Raw genomic sequence first — 18772 nt, forward strand, 5'->3', positions numbered from 1 at the left:
GTAACCTAAACCAAGTGGTTGATACAAACACTTCAACATGAATAAAGGGGGACTATAACCTCTCATTTTTTATGAGTGCTTCTTATGTCATGTGTAATGTGGCCCTTCCTTAGACAGGGGAATGGATCAGCTTTATGCCAATTATTATTGAGAGAATTTCTTGCAGGTTATACTAGTGTTCTCATATGGATAGCATAAACATGTAGATTAACTGAGGTGTGCAGGGAGGGTTACTTAATAACTCATGGTGGAGTAAAATCAAAATGGATCAATTTGTGTCATGTAGACTCTTCTTGAACACATTCCTTTAAGTTGTCAGCCTTGAGTTGTTCTTGCATATACATTGGTCAGTTGGACAGTCAGTCTGTATTTTGACTAGTTAATAAGATCTTGCAAGAAAAATTGTCTTTTTATTGAGAGCTTCATAACCAGTGTTCGTAATTTGTGTGCATACTCCTAAAACTGTGTCCTGTCTGTTTCAGGAATTCCTGCCAGCTCCTTCTTTAGTTATAAGTCTTTTTGTAGCGATATGTTTCAAAATCTTTTCTCTGTTCGGACCAGGTATCTGTTTATGCCGTACCCCAGCATCTAAACCAGGTTGGGTATGCCCTAGACACAGCAGTGAAACTTCTGGAATTTTATCAAAAATACTTTTTAATGGAATACCCTCTTGAAAAATTAGGTAAGTTCTTCGAACATTTTTTTAAAATAGAAGAAGCAGCCCTGATCTGAAAAATGCGGGGGAATTTTCATTAAAAAAAAAAAGTTAGAATAAGATTTATGTGAAATGAAATTCCCAAATGTATTAAAATTATTACAATAATTTTTAAAATTAGTTATGTGTTTGTCTGACTGCAAATGTTAAGTGAGTCCTAAGTTGAAAAATTTTGGTGAGCTTTTGTAACCAGATTGCTTATACTCATACATAGCATCATAGAACTAATTCTGTGTAAATTTAATGTGATGTAGTTTGATAGGAAGATACAGAATACTCAGTCTGTGTACTATACTTACCAGTGCAAGATCTGCAGTGTGACTTCTCTGCATGCATTAGTTTAACTAGAAAGATGATGAAATGCAGTCCTCTAAGACACTACTTTCAGTAGGGGCCACCCCATTTCCTTGTTAGTTCTGTGCCTGCAAGATCTGTAGGCAGTGTCTGAGTAGTGCTTTAAGTTGTTTCTGCCAGAGTACTGCTCGACGAACAAGGTTATCACTCTGTGGGGCTTCTGTGCTTGAGACATGTGTCCATACCACAGGATTTAAAAAATGAGGGTTTTAGTGATTTTTCTAATATAATAGGTAGGCTTGAAAGACAGGATTGCTTTAAACTAGCAATTTTCGAAAGCTTCTTTCAAATCTTTTTCCAGATCTGGTAGCAATTCCTGATTTTCAGTCTGGTGCAATGGAAAACTGGGGCTTGATCACCTTCCGAGAAACAGCACTGTTGTTTGACAGAGATACTTCTTCAGCGCAGGATAAAAAGTTAATAACTGCAGTGATTGCACATGAGCTTGCTCATCAGGTAGTAGACTGGGGAGGTTATTACTGTTGTTGGTTTTTTAAGTGTAGTTCTGTCCTTAAAGTCACCCTCCCTCCCCTTACCGTGACTGGGTTGTGCATTGCATCTGTTCAGAGCACCTGCAGGTGTATTTTCTACAGTACAACAGGCAGAGTGCAGCTCTGTCATGATGTACTTAGGGAGTGGTTCCTGCAGAAGTGTTACTGTGGTTTTGACTGTACTTGATTTTGCCACAAGATAAAGCAGAGGATGAGTGGAGTGTTACTGTACTCATGTGATTTTAATTCTAAGAAAATAATGGTGGTTTTGGTCTTTCATAGTGGTTTGGCAATCTAGTTACTATGGAATGGTGGAACGATCTCTGGCTGAATGAGGGATTTGCCACTTTCATGGAATACTTTGCCATGGAGGAGGTTTTCCCAGAATTGCATTCGGTAAGTACTTTCTGTAACTACACTCACTGTGCCTTCCCTGATAGTTTAATACGATGTATTCAAATATCTTCATTCTAGAAGAAAATAAGTAAGAGAGTTTGGTAATCACTAGATAAAGTGTTGTTTACGTTCACACAAACATCACTATAGTGAGTAATTTCCCTAGACTTCATGCTTAAACCACACAAAAGAAGTCATGCTTTTGTATTCCCTAGGTCCTGTAAATGACCTGAAAACGTGGGTGAGCCAAATTTGAAATTCTACACATACTTATTTAGAAGGTGCATTTATTTTGTCTAGTGCCAATGACACATCTACCTGAGACAGGAGCTAAAGGGTCGACATAATGATGCAAACTCAAAAGTCAAATTCCACTGCTAAAATGTATCAGGGAAAGATTAGGTTTTATAAATGCTGCCCTGGCAATTCTTTTGCTGCCTAGACAAATGGAAAGCAAAGCAGAGACAACTTTTACTTTTCTGCCTGCCGTATATGTTCTAACATTCTAGACTCTGACAAATGTGTCTCTTCTAGGATGAAGATTTCCTTAATTTAATTTTCAAGGCTATGATGAAGGATTCCTTAAATTCTTCACGTCCAGTCTCTTCTGCTGTTCAGTCTTCAGAACAAATTGAAGAAATGTTTGACGTACTTTCTTATATCAAGGTAACTGTAAACATATTTGGAAAGTGATATAGTAGCTATTGAAAGCATGAATGTGGAATCACAGGTAAGTAAGGATGTACTGGCGAATGTTTGGAGGTTACTTTCACCTAGCACAAACAATACAGGATTTCTCAGTAATCTTCCTGAGCAACTACATAGCTTTTAATTAGGAAAATATTATATGTGTGTGTTTGTGTCCTTACTTAACATCTTGGTGAGTGCTTGAGCACAAAGTGTAATACTCATGAAGATGTAAGGGGGCATCTGGTAAGTGAAGCAAAATATCCAGTTGGCCATACCTTATTTTTTTTATAGCAGTCTGAAACAAGTGCTTAAGAAAAAAAGTAGCAGTAAGGCACATACTGAAGTAATCACGTCTCCTTATACCCTTCCTGCTTTAAAAAACCCAGTATTTTAGAGACTTCCTGACCTGGAGGCTTGCCTCTGAAATATGAAGTTATTTCACTGCCTGTTCTAATTGTCTGAAACTTGATTATTTCTACTATCTAGTGAGGGTTGTTTGTGAGGCTTATGTTTTTAAAGCTTCATTATGCCTCACTTAAAAATGCATGAGAAAAGAAATACCTGTGTTTGCAAAACTTCTATTCACATTGTCTCAGGTTTTAGATACTCTGTCTCATGATTTTGGTAGTTTTGGAGGAGGACTTTTATATGTTTTGGATTAGCTGATATTTTTTCCATCACTCTCTCATACGTTCATCTAATTAGACAGCTAGTGTTTGCCAGAAAACAGTCGAATCCTACATCTTCCTCTGCTCAGAGGAATGCAGTCCTATGGCATGTTGCTTGTCTCCACTAATTTCTGTTTGCAAGTCTCAATTGGTCAATACATGTTGTCTGATATCATTGCGTAGTCTGAGATGCCAGAAAGACCTACAGTAGTGATGTGCTTCCATTTATTTTGGACTCTGTTTTCTGAACTACAGGAACAGAGACATGTGATTTTGAGTTTACCTTGGTTGTGAAATGAATTTGGTTTCTCTCCCCTTGTCAAAAGGCATCACTGTTTCATCCTTCAGAGTTGCTGTCTAAAGTAATTCCCTTTTTGGTGAGCTTCTGGAAGCAATGCATTGGACACAATCATGGCTGTAGCCAAATAACTTTATTGATACACATTCTGTCACTCTTCCTCTGGTTGAAACTCCTCTATATAATTTTATTGTACATATTCCTTAAGTGATTGGGCTGGAGTTTCAGTCAGTTAATACAACATTATATTTGGAGAACTGTTTTATTACTTTTTTGCTACTAATAAGTATGTGCACCTTCTGAATAGAATTGTAGCAACCTGTAACTTTGAGTCTAAGAGCTAACCAAAAGAGGTTTTGCCCTTGTGTTGTCAGAAATGGGGTTTTCATGACTGCTTTCTGTGTTTCAGAGCATTTGATTGCATAGCTTTTCATTCATGCATGCAGTCTTCATATTCCACTACTCTCAGCCCTATGGCTTAGCTAAAGCCCTTGGCAATCTGAGTGGGAAGACACTTGCAACATAGTCCCTAATCAGCTAAAAGCGGTCTCCTTTTGAACTGTACAACTTTGTTTTACTGTAGTGCAAACTGACACAGATTGCTTGGTGGCCTCTACATTGTACTGTCTGGAATAGGAATTATTGTACAATATTATTTTTAGCCTGGCTGTTTTGCAGACTATCACTAAACCAACACTCTAGGGTGGCATAAAATCCACCTGCAACAACAGTGTGTTTGGAAGGAATTAAAAACAAGTAGCAGAGCTGTAGGTGAAGTATGGATGTGTGCAGGAGAGGAAATTATGGCCATATTATTAAAAGCAAGGGCTATTCCTGTAGTTTGATGAATAATGAATAACCAGGCAGCCTTCAGTTTCAGGCAAGATGCTTCTCAAATTCCAAAACTTGAATTTGGAATGTGCAAGAATCATACTTACTTTCTTTAAAATCTTCTTTATTTCTTGTTCCTTTCTCAGAAATAGTACCAAAGATATAAAGTGCACTTTCAAACTTTTCATGATCTTCGGCTGCTCATATGTGTTCAGTTGTACAGTATGCAAGTCTTCTGGCAATTTATTACTGACTATGACATAGTAACGTTTTCATGGTAATAAAAATGGTTTTCAGCTATGTTTTAAAAAAGCAAAACCCAACACCTTTCTGTCTGCACATTCAGACTGCCATTTTGATGCTAGAACTACTTAGTTACTATTTATTTTTTTAACAAAACATGGCTGAATTTAAACACTGTCAAATGCTCTTGTCCTTCTACAGTCAATTCCAGGCTACTAAGTGTGTCTTATATTTTTCCTGTATTTTTAGGTTTTTGATATAACTGCAAGTCATGTGACTGCTAAACACTGTCTCACAAATGCAGTTCTGTACCATATGGATGAGTATTGGTAATGAAAAATGGCAGCCAGCAGAGACTAGTCAGTAATAAGGCAATATTTGTCATGTGGTATAAGTTGGAAAAAACGTCACACTCCACCAGCCTCTTTTGTAACTGTAATTTGAGCCTTTAAAATATTTTAAAATATGGGGGTTTTATCCAAAGCAGCTTTAAAAAAAATTCCAAGCCATATTAGCCTTTCTTGTAATTGTATTTGGACTTTATGTAATACTAAATAACCCATTTTTTCCAAGGCAAGTCATTGTTAAGGTAATTGTTCAAATCATATTGTTTGGAATAGAAGCTGCTAGCTTCTGAGTTGTTTTTGTACTGAGAAAGAGCTATAATATGTATATGGTACAGAAAGTCCTGTAACTTTAATTTACCAATTCTTTTTTTTTTTTTTTTCCTCCCTGAAGGGAGCTTCACTTCTTTTGATGCTGAAGCATTATCTTACTAAGGATGTTTTCCAAGCTGGCATTGAGGTATACTTGCATAATCACAACTATGGAACTGCCCAGAGTGATGACCTGTGGGACAGCTTGAATGAGGTATCCATGCTCAACACACTGTTCTTTTTATTTTTTACCTCTTTAAGAGTGTTGTAAATTTTCATTTATTTCCTTGTTTATGAGAGAAGTGCAGTAACAGACTGCAGGCAAATCCTCTGAAGGTTTTTGCTCATCCTGTTCCAAAGTCGTGTCATATAGACATGGAGATTTGTGTAGATTCTAGGACTACATTGAACATCATTCCAAAAAAGCACTGTGAGTGTGTATGTACTACCATTCATATCCACATATGTGGACACATCAGTATGGACATATCATCTCTAGAGTTACATTGGTGGTGTGTTGAAATCAGAATGAAAGTAATCATCTTAAATGCGTAACAAATTTTACTTCGAAGGAACAGCTGAATCCAACATCTGTAGACGTCTTGAGTTACTCTCTACTACTGTGACTTTGACTGATAGCTTCTGTTTCAAAAAGTGCTTCTGGAATTTTAGGAAAACTTTGTAGGGGACATTTTGTTCAGCAAGTCTCAAATTATAAGGCAGGCATAAGACATTGTCTGGGTCTGGAGGGCAAGAAAGACAGCAAGAGAGCAAGGACAAGAGTCAGCAAGCCTGTGGGAGTCAGGGAAAGGAGAATGGAGAGACAGCAGGAGGGAGAGGGGAAGGAAGGAGGATCCAGGGAACTACAAGCCTATCAGCCCAACCTCAGTGCCAGGAGCAGATCATTGTGAGTGCCATCATGCAGAACATACAGGACAACCAGGGGATCAGGCCCAGTCAGGATGGGTTTAGGAAAGGCAGGTCCTGCTTGAGCAACCTAATCTCCTAGTTGAATGAAGGAAAGGCTGTGGATGTAGTCTACCTGGACTTCAGTGAAGCATTTGTCATTGTCTCCCATAGCATTTTCCTGGAGAAACTGGCAGCATGGCTTGGACAGGTGCACTCTTTGCTGGGTTAAAACCTGTCTGCACAGTCAGACCCGGGTGTGGGGGTGAATGGTGCCACATCCAGCTGGTGGCTGGTCACTAGTGGTATTTCTGAGGGCTCAGCTGTGGGGCCAGTCCTGTGTAATATCTTTATCAATCATTTGGACAAGGAGGTCAAGTGCACCCTCAGACAGTTTGCAGATTTCACCAAGTTGGGCAGGACTGATCTACGGGTGGGTAGAAAGGCTCTGCAGAGGGTTGTGGACAGGCTGGATCGCTGGGCTGAGGTCAATTGTACAAGGTTCAGTAAGACAAAGTGCCAGATCCTGCACTTGGGTCACAACAATCCCATGCAGTGCTACAGCCTTGGGACTGCCCAGTGGTGAAGGACCTGGGGGTGCTGATCTAACAGCCAGCTGAACATGAACCAGCAGTATGCCCATGTGGCCAAGAAGGCTAGTGGCATCCTGGTTTGGATCAACAGGACTAGGGAAAGGATCATTCCCCTGTACTGAGCACCGATGAGGCCACACCTCGAATACTTTGTCCAGTTCTGGGCCCTTCATTTCAAAAAAAGCATCTCTAGCATGTCCAGAGAAGGGCATAGCAAGTAAGTGATATGAGTAGGGGCTGAGGAAGCTGAGGGTGTTTAGCCTGGAGAAAAGTAGGCTCAGGGGGGGCCTTATCACTCTCTATAACTCCCTGAAAGGAGGTGGTAGAAAAGTGGGGATCAACCTCTTCTCCTGCATGACTTAGCAACAGGACAAGAGGTCACAGCCTCTTGTTTAGTCATATACAATCTCTGGTTTGCCAACTAGTGATGAGCTATTATTGATGCCAGTCTGTGACTGTTGTGACAGAGAACTGTTCCAAGTTCTATAGATTTGAAGCTTTTGATAAATTTATGGCCATTCTCTACATAAATAATGCAGTATTTTCCCCATGAGGGCTAACTGTACATGTTATTGTTGGCTTGAACAGAGAACAGTGTAAGTAAGAGAGAGAACAAAGTAAGATGCTGACAAAGTAAACTGGAGAAAGACACAGTATAGGTTGGTAAAAGTTAAATGTAATTGAATAATGATATATTAATTTCCTTATGTTCCTGATAGCTCAATCTAAACGACATTTTTGCAAGTTAGGGGACATAGTATCTTTTTCAGGGTGAATGATGATCTCTTCTAATAAAGAGATGATAATACACAGACATTCTAAAGTACTTGTACTCTATGGGGTGTTGTAGTACAAACAGTTCCTGAGAGAGGTTAGAAGAGGTTGAAGGTTAAGCTATGCAAAGGCTGGTAAGTGGGAGGGGGGAAAAAAAGATACTAAAGATATGAAGTTTTTGTTGTACAAATACTGTCACTTCAATTTCTAATATTCATTTCAGAATTAAAGGAAGATCTTTAATCTGAAACAGCCACATAATACCAGCATACCAATAAGGAAAGAGAAAGGGTAGGGGGGAGCTTGGGAGCTTACTGTAAATTTCTTTTCTGTAATGTTCTCTCTCCACTCTTACTACATACCAGTTCAACCTACCTGATGTTTCCAATTTGTCTTTCCGCTGCTTGGCTAGGATTCCCTCACCTTAAAATAAAACACATGTGGTCCCCTAAATTGTTGCTTATGAAATTTACAAGATCGCTGTCAAAGTGAATGTTTACACGTGCAAAATCATGCCACCACTCAATTGGTAAGTTAAGTAGGAAGTTAAGTGTTCTCCATTTGCTATTTTCTTGTTATGTTATGATTGTTTTTACAGATTACCAATGGAACGCTAGATGTAAAAAAAATGATGAAGACTTGGATTCTGCTTAAAGGATTTCCTTTAGTCACTGTTGTCAGAAAGGGAAAGATTATTTCTATACAACAAGAGAAATTTTTGTATCGTACAGAACCAGAAAACTGGACATCAGATGCAAGGTTATTACCTTTTTAATACCTTTTATTCTTGAAAATCTAGCTATAGATATCTGTCTTAAATCTCGAACAGCTTGTATTCAGGGGCTCTAGTGTTTTAATTGAAAGCAGGTAGCAATAGAGAATTTGGCACAGAAATTCATGCATATAGTGTCTGCCTGAAGGTCCATGTCTATTTCTACACAAGGAACTGATAAAAATCTGTGACATCCTTTGTAAGCTGTTTCTTATATGCAGCCTTTCCTCAAGCTGTTAAGCTTGACATGATGAATTGGTTTTTAATACCAAAAGGCAGATCTCTGAAATTTTCTTTTGGTTTCAGAAAGTTTTGTGTGATTAACAAGAAGCTGAAGAAAGGCAGGTTGCAGAAGTTTACAGAACCTCTGTTTCATCCTGCCAAAATTCAGTGTACATCTTGGGCTTTGTTTAGAGGAAGGTAGAGAAGCTAGAATCAAAGCTTTCTTCCCTTGAAAATTTTAAGGTGGCACTACCATATGACAACAAATGACTGAATATAAAATAGAGGCAACATCCATTGTACCAAAATCTAAAAGGAACTGCATATGCAAATACTGAAGAAGCAAAGATGTGGCAGCTGGTAATTTCAAAATTTAGTTTACTGCAAATATAATTTATATTATGAACCTCAGTGGTGTTTTCTAACAAACTAAAATACACAAGTTTGTATTTTTTTTGAGATTTGGATGGGCTTATTCAGGTGTTTGAAGTTTTAACAGGAGCTGAGTCCTTTGCATCACCTTGCAGAAGATCAGGCCTCTGTATCTTGAAATGCAGGAAGTTACAGGTCTCTGTTTTATTTTTGTTATGTCAAGGAAAAAAAGCAATGTGTAGTTGTAAGGGAAAAAGGGAAGGGGTTTTAGGCTTAGTAATGTTTCTGTTTCTAGTCAATGTCAATTTGCAGAGTACACAAAAAGGTTTTGAAGAAGAGCACTCTGTGTGAGTCGTACACAGAAGGGGTCCCTGTCAAAATTGGTTTGATACATGCAACTTGCTCATCCCACTCAAAGTTGTGCTTTTTCTAAATACTACATCCTTATCATTATTGTGAGCCACCATAGCATTTATTCTTCCAGCTTGCAGTTTGCTTGAGACAGTCTTTGTGGTATGCAATTAATTATGGTTTCTGTTACTATGCTTTGGAATTTGAGTCTTGCACTTAAATCAAATTATTTTTTTTAATTAAAACTTGTAACATTTCAGGAAAGCAGAACATCAGACTGAGGTGAATCAAGACAGATAATATGTATATGATATGTCAGCAAACATTTGTTTTCTTTTACAGTTATCTGTGGCATATTCCTCTCACCTATGTAACTAGTAGGTGCAACTTTACCCATTGTACTAATGCATATTTACTGGATCAGAAGTCAGGTATGTGACTCAAAGTTATGTTACATAGATGTAGAATTTTTCTGAGCATATACTTGCATAAGATGTGAAGGTAAAGACATATGGAGTACAAAATATTTAGAGAGATCTGGAGCCAAGCAGTGCTGGTGGTGTCATCATTAGAGAGCCGACTCCCTGTAGCATTGTATGTACAAATAAATGACAGCAACTGGAACAGAAGCACAGGTGTGGAATTTGTAAAAGCCTGTAATCATTTCATCACAGTGCTCTGCCAGTTTGCAGAAATGTGAGGAGGTAACTTTCCACTGAAATATTATTTATTTAATTGTGTAAGAAAATACTGCATCTGGTACAGATTAGGTTTTTGAGAATGCTGCTGTTGAACTTGAAAACTGTTACATCTTTTCACACAAACTCTCTGGTTTTGCTGTGGTGATAAGTTTGAATTCTAAATTGCTAGTGTATTCAGCCCTGATTTTCTCCTTACCAAATGTATAGTTACTATACAATTTTATGTGGTGCTGAAATCACTTTGGCTGGGGTCCTCAGTGTAGGAAGGACATAGACCTGTTGGATTGAGTCCAGAGGAGGGGCCTCCAAGATGATTAGAGGGATGGAGCACCTCTGCTATGAGGAAAGACTGAGAGAGCTGGGGTTATACAGCCTGGAGAAGAGAAGGCTTTGGGGTGACCTAGTTGTGACCTTCCAGTAGGTGATGGGGGCCTACAAGACAGATGGAGAGGGACTCTTTCTTTACAAGAGCATGTAGTGACAGGCCAAAGGGGAATGGCTTCAAACTGCAAGAGGGTAGGGTTAGATTGGATATTAGGAAGAAGTTCTTTACTGTGAGAGTGGTGAGGCACTGGGACAGGTTGGCCAGAGGAGTTGTGGATGCCCCAACCCTGGAAGTCTTCAAAGCCAGGTTGCATTGGGCTTTGAGCAATCTGATCTAGTGGAAGGTGTCCCTGCCTCTGGTGAGGGGGTTGGAACGAGATGGTCTTTGAGGTCCCTTTCAACCCAAACAATTCTATGATTCTGTGATTTCTTTCCACTGACATGCAGAGGTTTTCACATTTGATTGAAGATGGTCTGACTCATTGCCGTATATATGCTGATGTATTTTCCTCCCCCCGTTCAAGTTACTATGCAGTGCATTTAACTGGCAATTATTTTTAAACCTATTACACACCTCTACTTTTTGAAATAAAACTACACAAATTTTAAATCAATTTATTAGAGTTCATCTCCACATTTTCAGTGTTTACTGATTTTTACAAACTGCCACTCCTCTAAAATTGTTAGAAGCACTAAAAGTAGAGTAAGTACTTTTGCTTAATGTCATTCTGACATTGGTTTTACAAATCCTTCAAGATATTCCTTTTTCATTTGAAATGGACCAGTTCATATGGTCTTTTCCATTTGAGATGGAGTTTTTAGAAAAATAAATTACAAATTAACAAAATGGAGAAACAAAGCTGTTTAAATGAGCATGTTCTTGATCTTACTAGAACTAATAAGTAAGTTGCCCAATTTTGTCATTTTTGTTTCACTTTAAATGGCCCTGCTGGTTGTCTCGTGTTCATCATATGAATTCCTTGCTGTAGAAACTTGGATGTGGAGGATATGAGAATAAGAGAGATGTACAAAAGAGTTTAGGGTAGAATATTTACTAAATTCTAAAGCCTTTTGTAAGTATTGTACAAATGAACATTTTTGGCAGGAGTTGTAGAATCAACTGATAGGAAGTACTTTTTCCCAAAGCCTCTCTTCTTAATGTCTAGTTGACTTTGAAACTAGAGTGTCATCTTACATCTACTTAAGGTCATCTCCTTTTCTCTATTCCTTTATATAATATGTGTAACTGCTCTTTATATATATACATATGTATATGAAAGTGGGTGGAGAAGAAATGGGGCTGTTTGAAAGGAGGACTAGACAGAAGGAGAACAATTACTGCACTGAGGTAATTAACTGTATAGATGCAACTCAGGGCAGATACTGTTCATTCAATCAGATGTGAGAAGAAGGATCAAGAAGTTCAACCTGGAATTTTTGAACCTTCTCATGAAACCTTTGTACTGACTGTTCCTTCTTCATAGTAGGGGGAAGTAGTGGATGTGAGAAAATTTACTGCCTGTCTTCATAGACTGAGATTTGAACAAACAGTTTCTAAATATTTGTTGATGCTGCTAACTTACTGTTTGTCCATCAGCTGTCATTGAACTTCCAGAAGAGGTAGAATGGATAAAATTCAATGTGGATATGAATGGCTATTACATGGTACACTATGCTGAAGACTGGAAAATGCTGATTGATCTGTTGAAAAAGAACCACACTGCTTTGAGTCCTAAAGACAGAGCCAATTTGATCAACAATATCTTCAGCCTTGCAGGGTAAGACTTTTGTATTGGTTAACATACCTAGTATGTGTTTGCAGTTTTTTCCCAAGTCAAAGAAGATCAGATGTAGTTTCTAGAGACAGCTGCTTCAGTGAAATTTTAATTCTGTGTTGATTAGCCTTATTGGAACAGTTCACCATTCACTAATTATTTTTTTTCAAGTTCTTTCACTGTTGCTTCCATAATATCAGTGCTAGATGGTATCTCCCTGCTCTTTATAGCAGCATCCATTTATTTGCATCACATAGAGTCACATGATAGCTTACATTTCTGGGAGACACTTTTAATTAGTGTCTGATAATCTGCCTAGCAGACTGTTTTCCTGTACTCTGTCAATGAATGCTCCACTTCAGTAAAGTAATCTGTTTCCCCCTCAAGTTTTTCCTGGCTCCCTCTCACGTCTTTTCACCACTGCTGTCAGAGCAAGTGAGGCTGAGTGTTCTGCATAGTCTCTTTGGAAACTGCGACCTGTATCTGAGTACCCTCATTTATGATAAATATTTTTAGATATCCTTACCTATTTTCATTTTTGTTAATTGAGGGCATGTTAATGGGGACCGTTGTTACCTTACTAAAGTTAACGTATGAATATCTCTATGTCTAAATTATTTCTTAGGTCACCTCCTCTATTCACTTACCTCTGTGTTAATGTAGTGGAAAGCATCACTTCTGATCTTGTTTCAGGGACTGATTTTGTTTTGCAATCAGTTTTAATGTTTTTATTCACTGACCCATAGTCTAGGAAGAGTCCCTCTGCAAAAGGCCTTTGAGCTGATTGATTACCTTGACAAAGAGAACAGCACTGCACCGATCACTCAAGCTTTGTTTCAACTGAGTCTTATTTACAACCTTCTAGATAAAAAGGGTGAACAACAACTGGCAGCACGAGTCATGGTATGTCTTAGTTTTTGTAAATTATAATTTGGGATAATTAGCTGAAATGTTCTTTATAGTTACATTGTATCTTTTAAAGTGTTGACTGTAGAACATACTCAGTAGGTTGGATAGGGATTCCAGGTAGTTGACGGTCTTGCCTGGTTTTGTTAAGTAGTAATGATCTCTTACTGAAATGCTAAAATTTCTGGACCAGCTTCCTCCCCTTTCCCTCTTCCCTTTCCACACCACACCCTCCCAAAATGTTTTGTAAGGAGTGTACTGCAGTGAGAACACAGTGGTGTCTGGGGATGTGCTGTAGTGACTATAAAGGTTAATGTAGTACAGATATGTAGTTAAACAGAGCCATGTCATTCTTCTGGTACAGAAAGGTTATTTCCAAAAATCAGAGTAGCTGGAGATCATAGATCTAGTTGCTTTGTATAGAGGCAGGAGAAAAAACCAACTATTTTCTCTAAAAATAGGAAAACAATAATGTTCTGGTCCCATATATCCAGTATGATGAATGGTTGTCATTGTCCCATTCCAGTTCTGTGGTAGATTAATACAATCTAGTGCTACAGATTTAGCAATGCAATAAACATTGTAGTCTCAGTTCTTGATGAGGATATGTCTTTCATTTCTCTGTTTACCTTCTTATTGTAAAGCTTCTCAATATTCATTTACAGGTTTAAAATTACCCTTGCTGCTTTACATTGTAAAACATCAGTAAAGGGTTTTAGTCTATAAGGAAGATTCTGAAATGTTTAAATAAAGCAGCAGATTTTTTTTCTTTATGCTTGGTGTGGATAGTTAGTGAGTGCTTAAGGAAACACAAGAAAAGAAAAACCACTGCTAAAACAATTTTCCTTATTTAGTATTTATTCCAAGTTCTGCTTTGGATAAATAGACCTGCTACGATAAACAGCCCAAGCTGTAGTTTGGAGTGCAGTGTCTATGCAGTTACATAATTTCAGAAGTTTCAGCTGAGGTGTGGTAGCTGGTCAGGCTGTGGATTTGGCAAGCTACAGAACTGCAAAACTGAAGGGTGTTCAGCCTATAGATAAAGGCTGTTTCTTTGTGCTAAACTAAAATATATTAACGGTCATTTGATGAAGTTAAAAGCAGTTAAACATAGAGAAGTTGTAATTAGTTGAGATTGTAAGCTGACTGACATGCAAATCTGAACCATGGCTCGAAGAGTAGTCTTGAGTTTCCATGTGCAACTTAAGATACAGACCTGGCCCATCCTTCAGATCTATGTGGTATGTGATGTTATTCCTACAGATAAGAAATGGCATATGTAAATTAGAATAAGTAGATGAAAAACTGCTATGTTTAGTTTCCACAGTTCTGAAACTTAACTTTTTTTTTCTTGAGTAGTTTCGTATATAGAAAATCTTCTTGGAAAGAAATAGCTATTGCTAGTAATTTTCCCTCCTTTTAGCATAGGATAGAGCACTTGTTTGGAGATAAAATTGATCAACAGCATTGGACAGATGATGGGCCCCTGCCTGAACGAGAGCTCCGGTCAACACTGCTATGTTTTGCCTGTACCCATGGTATAAGAAACTGTAGAACAACTGCCACCGAGATGTTTGAGACGTGGATGAAGTCTAATGGAACACTGAGGTACCACAAAAACTGAGCTTCCGGTTCTTTTATCTGTGTTCCTGATACCTTGCCACCATTGTTTTGGGGAAAAATACCCCAACAACAAACAAAATTTAAAAAAAACCCACACCACACCGCCACCAACAGTGAAATGTTGATGAAGCTCTTAATTCTGTCTTTTATTGTTCCATATGTAGAACTAATTGATGTTTCAAGATGAGAGGAAGAACTGTGCTGGAATTTAAGACTTCAGTGTCATTAAGTGTGACTGCAACACCAGCCACAAATTGCTTCCATGTGCATTTCCTAAGCTCATGCTGAAGGAGGATTACTTAGTAGCAATGTCAAAGCACACCTTTTTATCTCACAGAATTCATTCTGCTCTGAATTCACGTGCATTTTGAACTATAGAAAATTACTCAATTTTTTTGTTCAGTTTACTGTGTTTCATGTGACTGATATGATTTGCTTTTTCCCTGTGACTGAGAGTATTACACTGGCATGAATTCAGTTCAGCAAACTACACAATTGCTACAGAACTAAATTGCTCCAAAGAGAGGCATCTCTTTCAAGTTAATCTTTTAATTTTGTGACTTCTCTTCCTCCTTTTCTCAGATGAGCATTTTAATGTCCCCTTTGTTTGTTTGTTTTGTTGCTTTTGTTTTTCCCTGTAGTCTGCCTAGTGATGTTATGAAAGCCATATTTTCAGTTGGGGCCAAATCTAGTGATGGCTGGGAATTCCTCCTACAGATGTACTCCTCTTCAGTTTCTGAAGCAGAGAAAAGCAAAATGATTGAAGCCTTGGCCAGCACAGAAGATGCCAGAAAGCTGATCTGGTATGAAGGAGCTAAAAAGTTGCATGCTGTGTAAATGAAAAATACTAAAGTTATCTTTTTGTATTGTTGAAAAAATTTCTGATTGCTAAAGAAAATTTATCCACATGTTTTGCACAGGCTTCCATAAACATGAAGAACCTGATTTTTTTCACTTTAAAATAATTTCTGTAACAGAGCAGCACAAAAGACCAAATTCTGAATATGCATAAAGAGAAAAGAATAGAACTTAAAGGCTTTGCGCTACTAGTAACAGAAAATTGCAGATTTTCTGCTACAGGTAACACAAAATTGCAGGTTCTTCTATAGAGCCTTAAAAGATTGGGATATCTTTATAATAAAAATAAGAACTACTTGGGGTATTTTTTTGGTTTGATTTTTTTCCTCTTCATTTTTGCTTTGGATGAAATTCTGATTTTACATTATGCTCCAACACCTCTCTGTAGACCAAATCTCTGTACTGCATCTAGGACACTGAGCTGTCCTGTTAGTTTATTCTTCAGCTTTCCTCTCTTCGCTTTTCAACCTCTTATGTTTCTTTTACAAGTTAGAATTTATTTCATCTTTTCCAACAATAATGAAAATTCATGTGCTTGGTTTAGAGCTAAGGTCACTGTGATTTCTGGAAGTTAAAGCTAAGTAAGTACAGTTGTCTTCTTGAAATGGAGCATGGGTACTCTCCAGATGCCAGAAATTGCTTGTTTGATGTATTATATAATTTTTTCATCTGATTGCGGAGTATCAGGAAAACTATGTGAAGATATGAATAATTGGTTTTTTCCTGTCCCTTTTCATATGTTTTGTCTCTTAGGCTAATGCAGAACAGCCTTGAAGGAGAAATCATCAGGTCACAGGAGCTTTCACATATCATAGGAACTGTTAGCCAGAGTTTGCCTGGATATTTGCTGGCCTGGGACTTTGTCAAAGAGAATTGGGAAAAGCTTACACGAAAGTAAGGGTTGATGCATCCGAAACTTCAGACTCACAGTGGCAAAAGCTCCTGTTTGTTTCTTTCAAACACAAGACCATAAAAGTTGCATTCATGTGAGATTATTGGTATTAAAATTGTAAAGCATGTTTGAAAAATCTGAGTTTGGAAATACAACTTGCTACATAAATTTGAAGTCTCACCGATAGTCGAGAGGACTTTGGAGCTTCCTAGAAACTCATAGTAATTCTAAAAGTATCTTGATTTGTATATCGGTTAAAAGGTGGCTGTTTCTAAGATGATTGCTGCACTTGCAGGATATTTATGTGGGTCAAATGCTTCCAAAAGCAAACCCATGGAATTCATTCAGCATTTATTTTTTCTGCCTTTTTACATCATTCTCAAGACCAAGTAACAAAAAAATCCCACTTGCTTCAGAACTGTATGTTCTGCTTAACTGAAGGGTACCTTGAAAGGTACCCAGCAGGAAAGCTGGCCTCAAAGTCTTCAAAAACAGTAGTGGAAACCTGTACTTCTAAACTCCAGCTTTGATTTGGAATAGTTTCACATTGCTAGAAAAGCTTCTCCTCTATGAAAGTGTCTGCTCTAGCAAGCTCTTCGGAACCAATATTACTTTGTACTCGAAGCACAATCTGGTTGGACGTTCAATGGCTGTAGAGCTTTGGAACATGTACCACAAATACAGATCTCTGTGTGGTGTTCTCAGTTCTTTACTACCTGATCTGTGATAGAAGTTTGAAAACTTTCCACATCTTTTGCTCTGAAGTGCCATTTTTAGAGGGAATAGGGAACTAAAGGTTTGGACTTCTAAGACCATATATCTCTTTGAAAAATAAGATATGTAAACTTAAATTTAAGTGCTTTTAATGGTTTCTAACTACAAACCAAAAATGTTTTGTAAGAAACTTCTAAGAAATTTCTAAGAAATAGAAATAGTAGAAAAGAACATGTACATATACTGAACATGCATCTTAAAGTGTCTCCTAGTTAAAAATACTTGTTTGTCTTTCAGGTTTCACCTAGGCTCATATACTATCCAGAATATTGTTAGTTGGTCAACTTCTCAGTTTGCAACAAAGGCTCATCTGCTTGAGGTTGGTGGCTTAATATACCAAAAAATTACTAATGCTGTTTTCACTTAATCGAGGGATGAGGAAAACATGTTATTAATATCCTTGAGGCACTTTTGCAATTGATATACATGGCAAATATATACATAAACACATTAGAGGTTATGTGCTAACTCTGTGGTAGAGTTGCATCATAGAGTTGAACCCAGTTATCAGTTTATACTCTTGGTTTTCCTGTTGACTGGAACACACAGTTTCCTCAAAGACTTTTTTGATCTATATAGAATTTAAGTCTAGATTTTGTAAACAAGCTGTGCCTACGGCATCACTGGAATGTGATACTATGCCATAAAGATTGCTTTATGCTGTTTTTGCTGTCATCAATCCCAAGAAGCTATTGTGGACGTTGAGTATCAGCTAAGAGCTGGTTAATAGCCATTGGAAAGCTCTCTTGTCTCTGAAGTTAATGTATCAAGAATGGTTTAAGGTGTAGTCTAATGTTTTCTTTCAGATAATTTGGTAGAGATAGGTGTTTATGGTTTGATCTGTAATATTTCAAGTGTTAGTGTTGACAACTATGAGTGAGTGTGGAGACCATTGCAGAATGCTGAAGAGAGTTTCCTGCAACCACCAGTTCTTTGTCACAGAACAGGACTCTTTTTCCAGGACTTTTGAGTGCTCTCTGTTTGCTTTGTGATGAATATGATAAGCAAATGCCTGTTTATTGGTGAAATTAATTATTGAAACCAAATGAATTATTGCTGCCATTCCCATGAAAAATGCTTTCCTTGCATTTAGGGAACTCCTTTGAAAGGTTTGGTTATTGCATAGATACAGATGATTCTCAGAAATGGGTTTCCTGCAACATACCTGTAGCCTTTGCTTCTGAACATGTTTGTGTGGCCAGTGTTGATTTTGATTAAAATTTTGTCTTTCTTTCTGTACTCTTGCTATGCAGGTGAAGTCATTTTTTGAGTCAAAATCAGAGGAGAGTTCTCAACTGCGCTGTGTAAAAGAGGCGATTGACACAATTCAGCTCAATATCCAATGGATGGAGAGGAACTTAGCAAAGCTGCAAGAACTGCTGTAGTGCACATAACACTGCGGTGTGTCAGCCATTTAGGAGCTCTGCAAGCAGTTGTCGTGTTTCTTTTGCAAAAGCCGGGGTGAAACCAGGCATCACTGCAACATTGCACTATTAAGGAGTCTAGATAGCTCAGGGCATGCCTCAGATAAATTTTTATTTTCCTTAAAGCATTTATGAGCAATATGTAAGTATTTGTCCTGAAACT

The 18772-nt window shown here is 37.8% G+C and overlaps 1 protein-coding gene across 1 annotated transcript; it reads left to right on the top strand.

Annotated features, from left to right (window-relative positions):
- Positions 1-561: 561 nt before the first annotated feature.
- Positions 562-18570, top strand: LNPEP (leucyl/cystinyl aminopeptidase; the record flags this gene model as incomplete). Its single annotated transcript, XM_009080128.1, has 14 exons — positions 562-682; positions 1371-1525; positions 1843-1956; positions 2491-2622; positions 5425-5556; positions 8214-8374; positions 9675-9763; positions 11955-12135; positions 12879-13035; positions 14462-14646; positions 15303-15464; positions 16273-16413; positions 17423-17504; positions 18439-18570. Coding segments are annotated over 14 exons (1944 nt in total), but the record flags the coding sequence as incomplete, so codon positions are not given.
- Positions 18571-18772: the final 202 nt, after the last annotated feature.

The sequence above is a fragment of the Acanthisitta chloris genome, unplaced genomic scaffold, assembly GCF_000695815.1.
Source record: "Acanthisitta chloris isolate BGI_N310 unplaced genomic scaffold, ASM69581v1 scaffold7420, whole genome shotgun sequence".
In the NCBI taxonomy this organism is placed as follows: Eukaryota; Metazoa; Chordata; class Aves; order Passeriformes; family Acanthisittidae; genus Acanthisitta; species Acanthisitta chloris.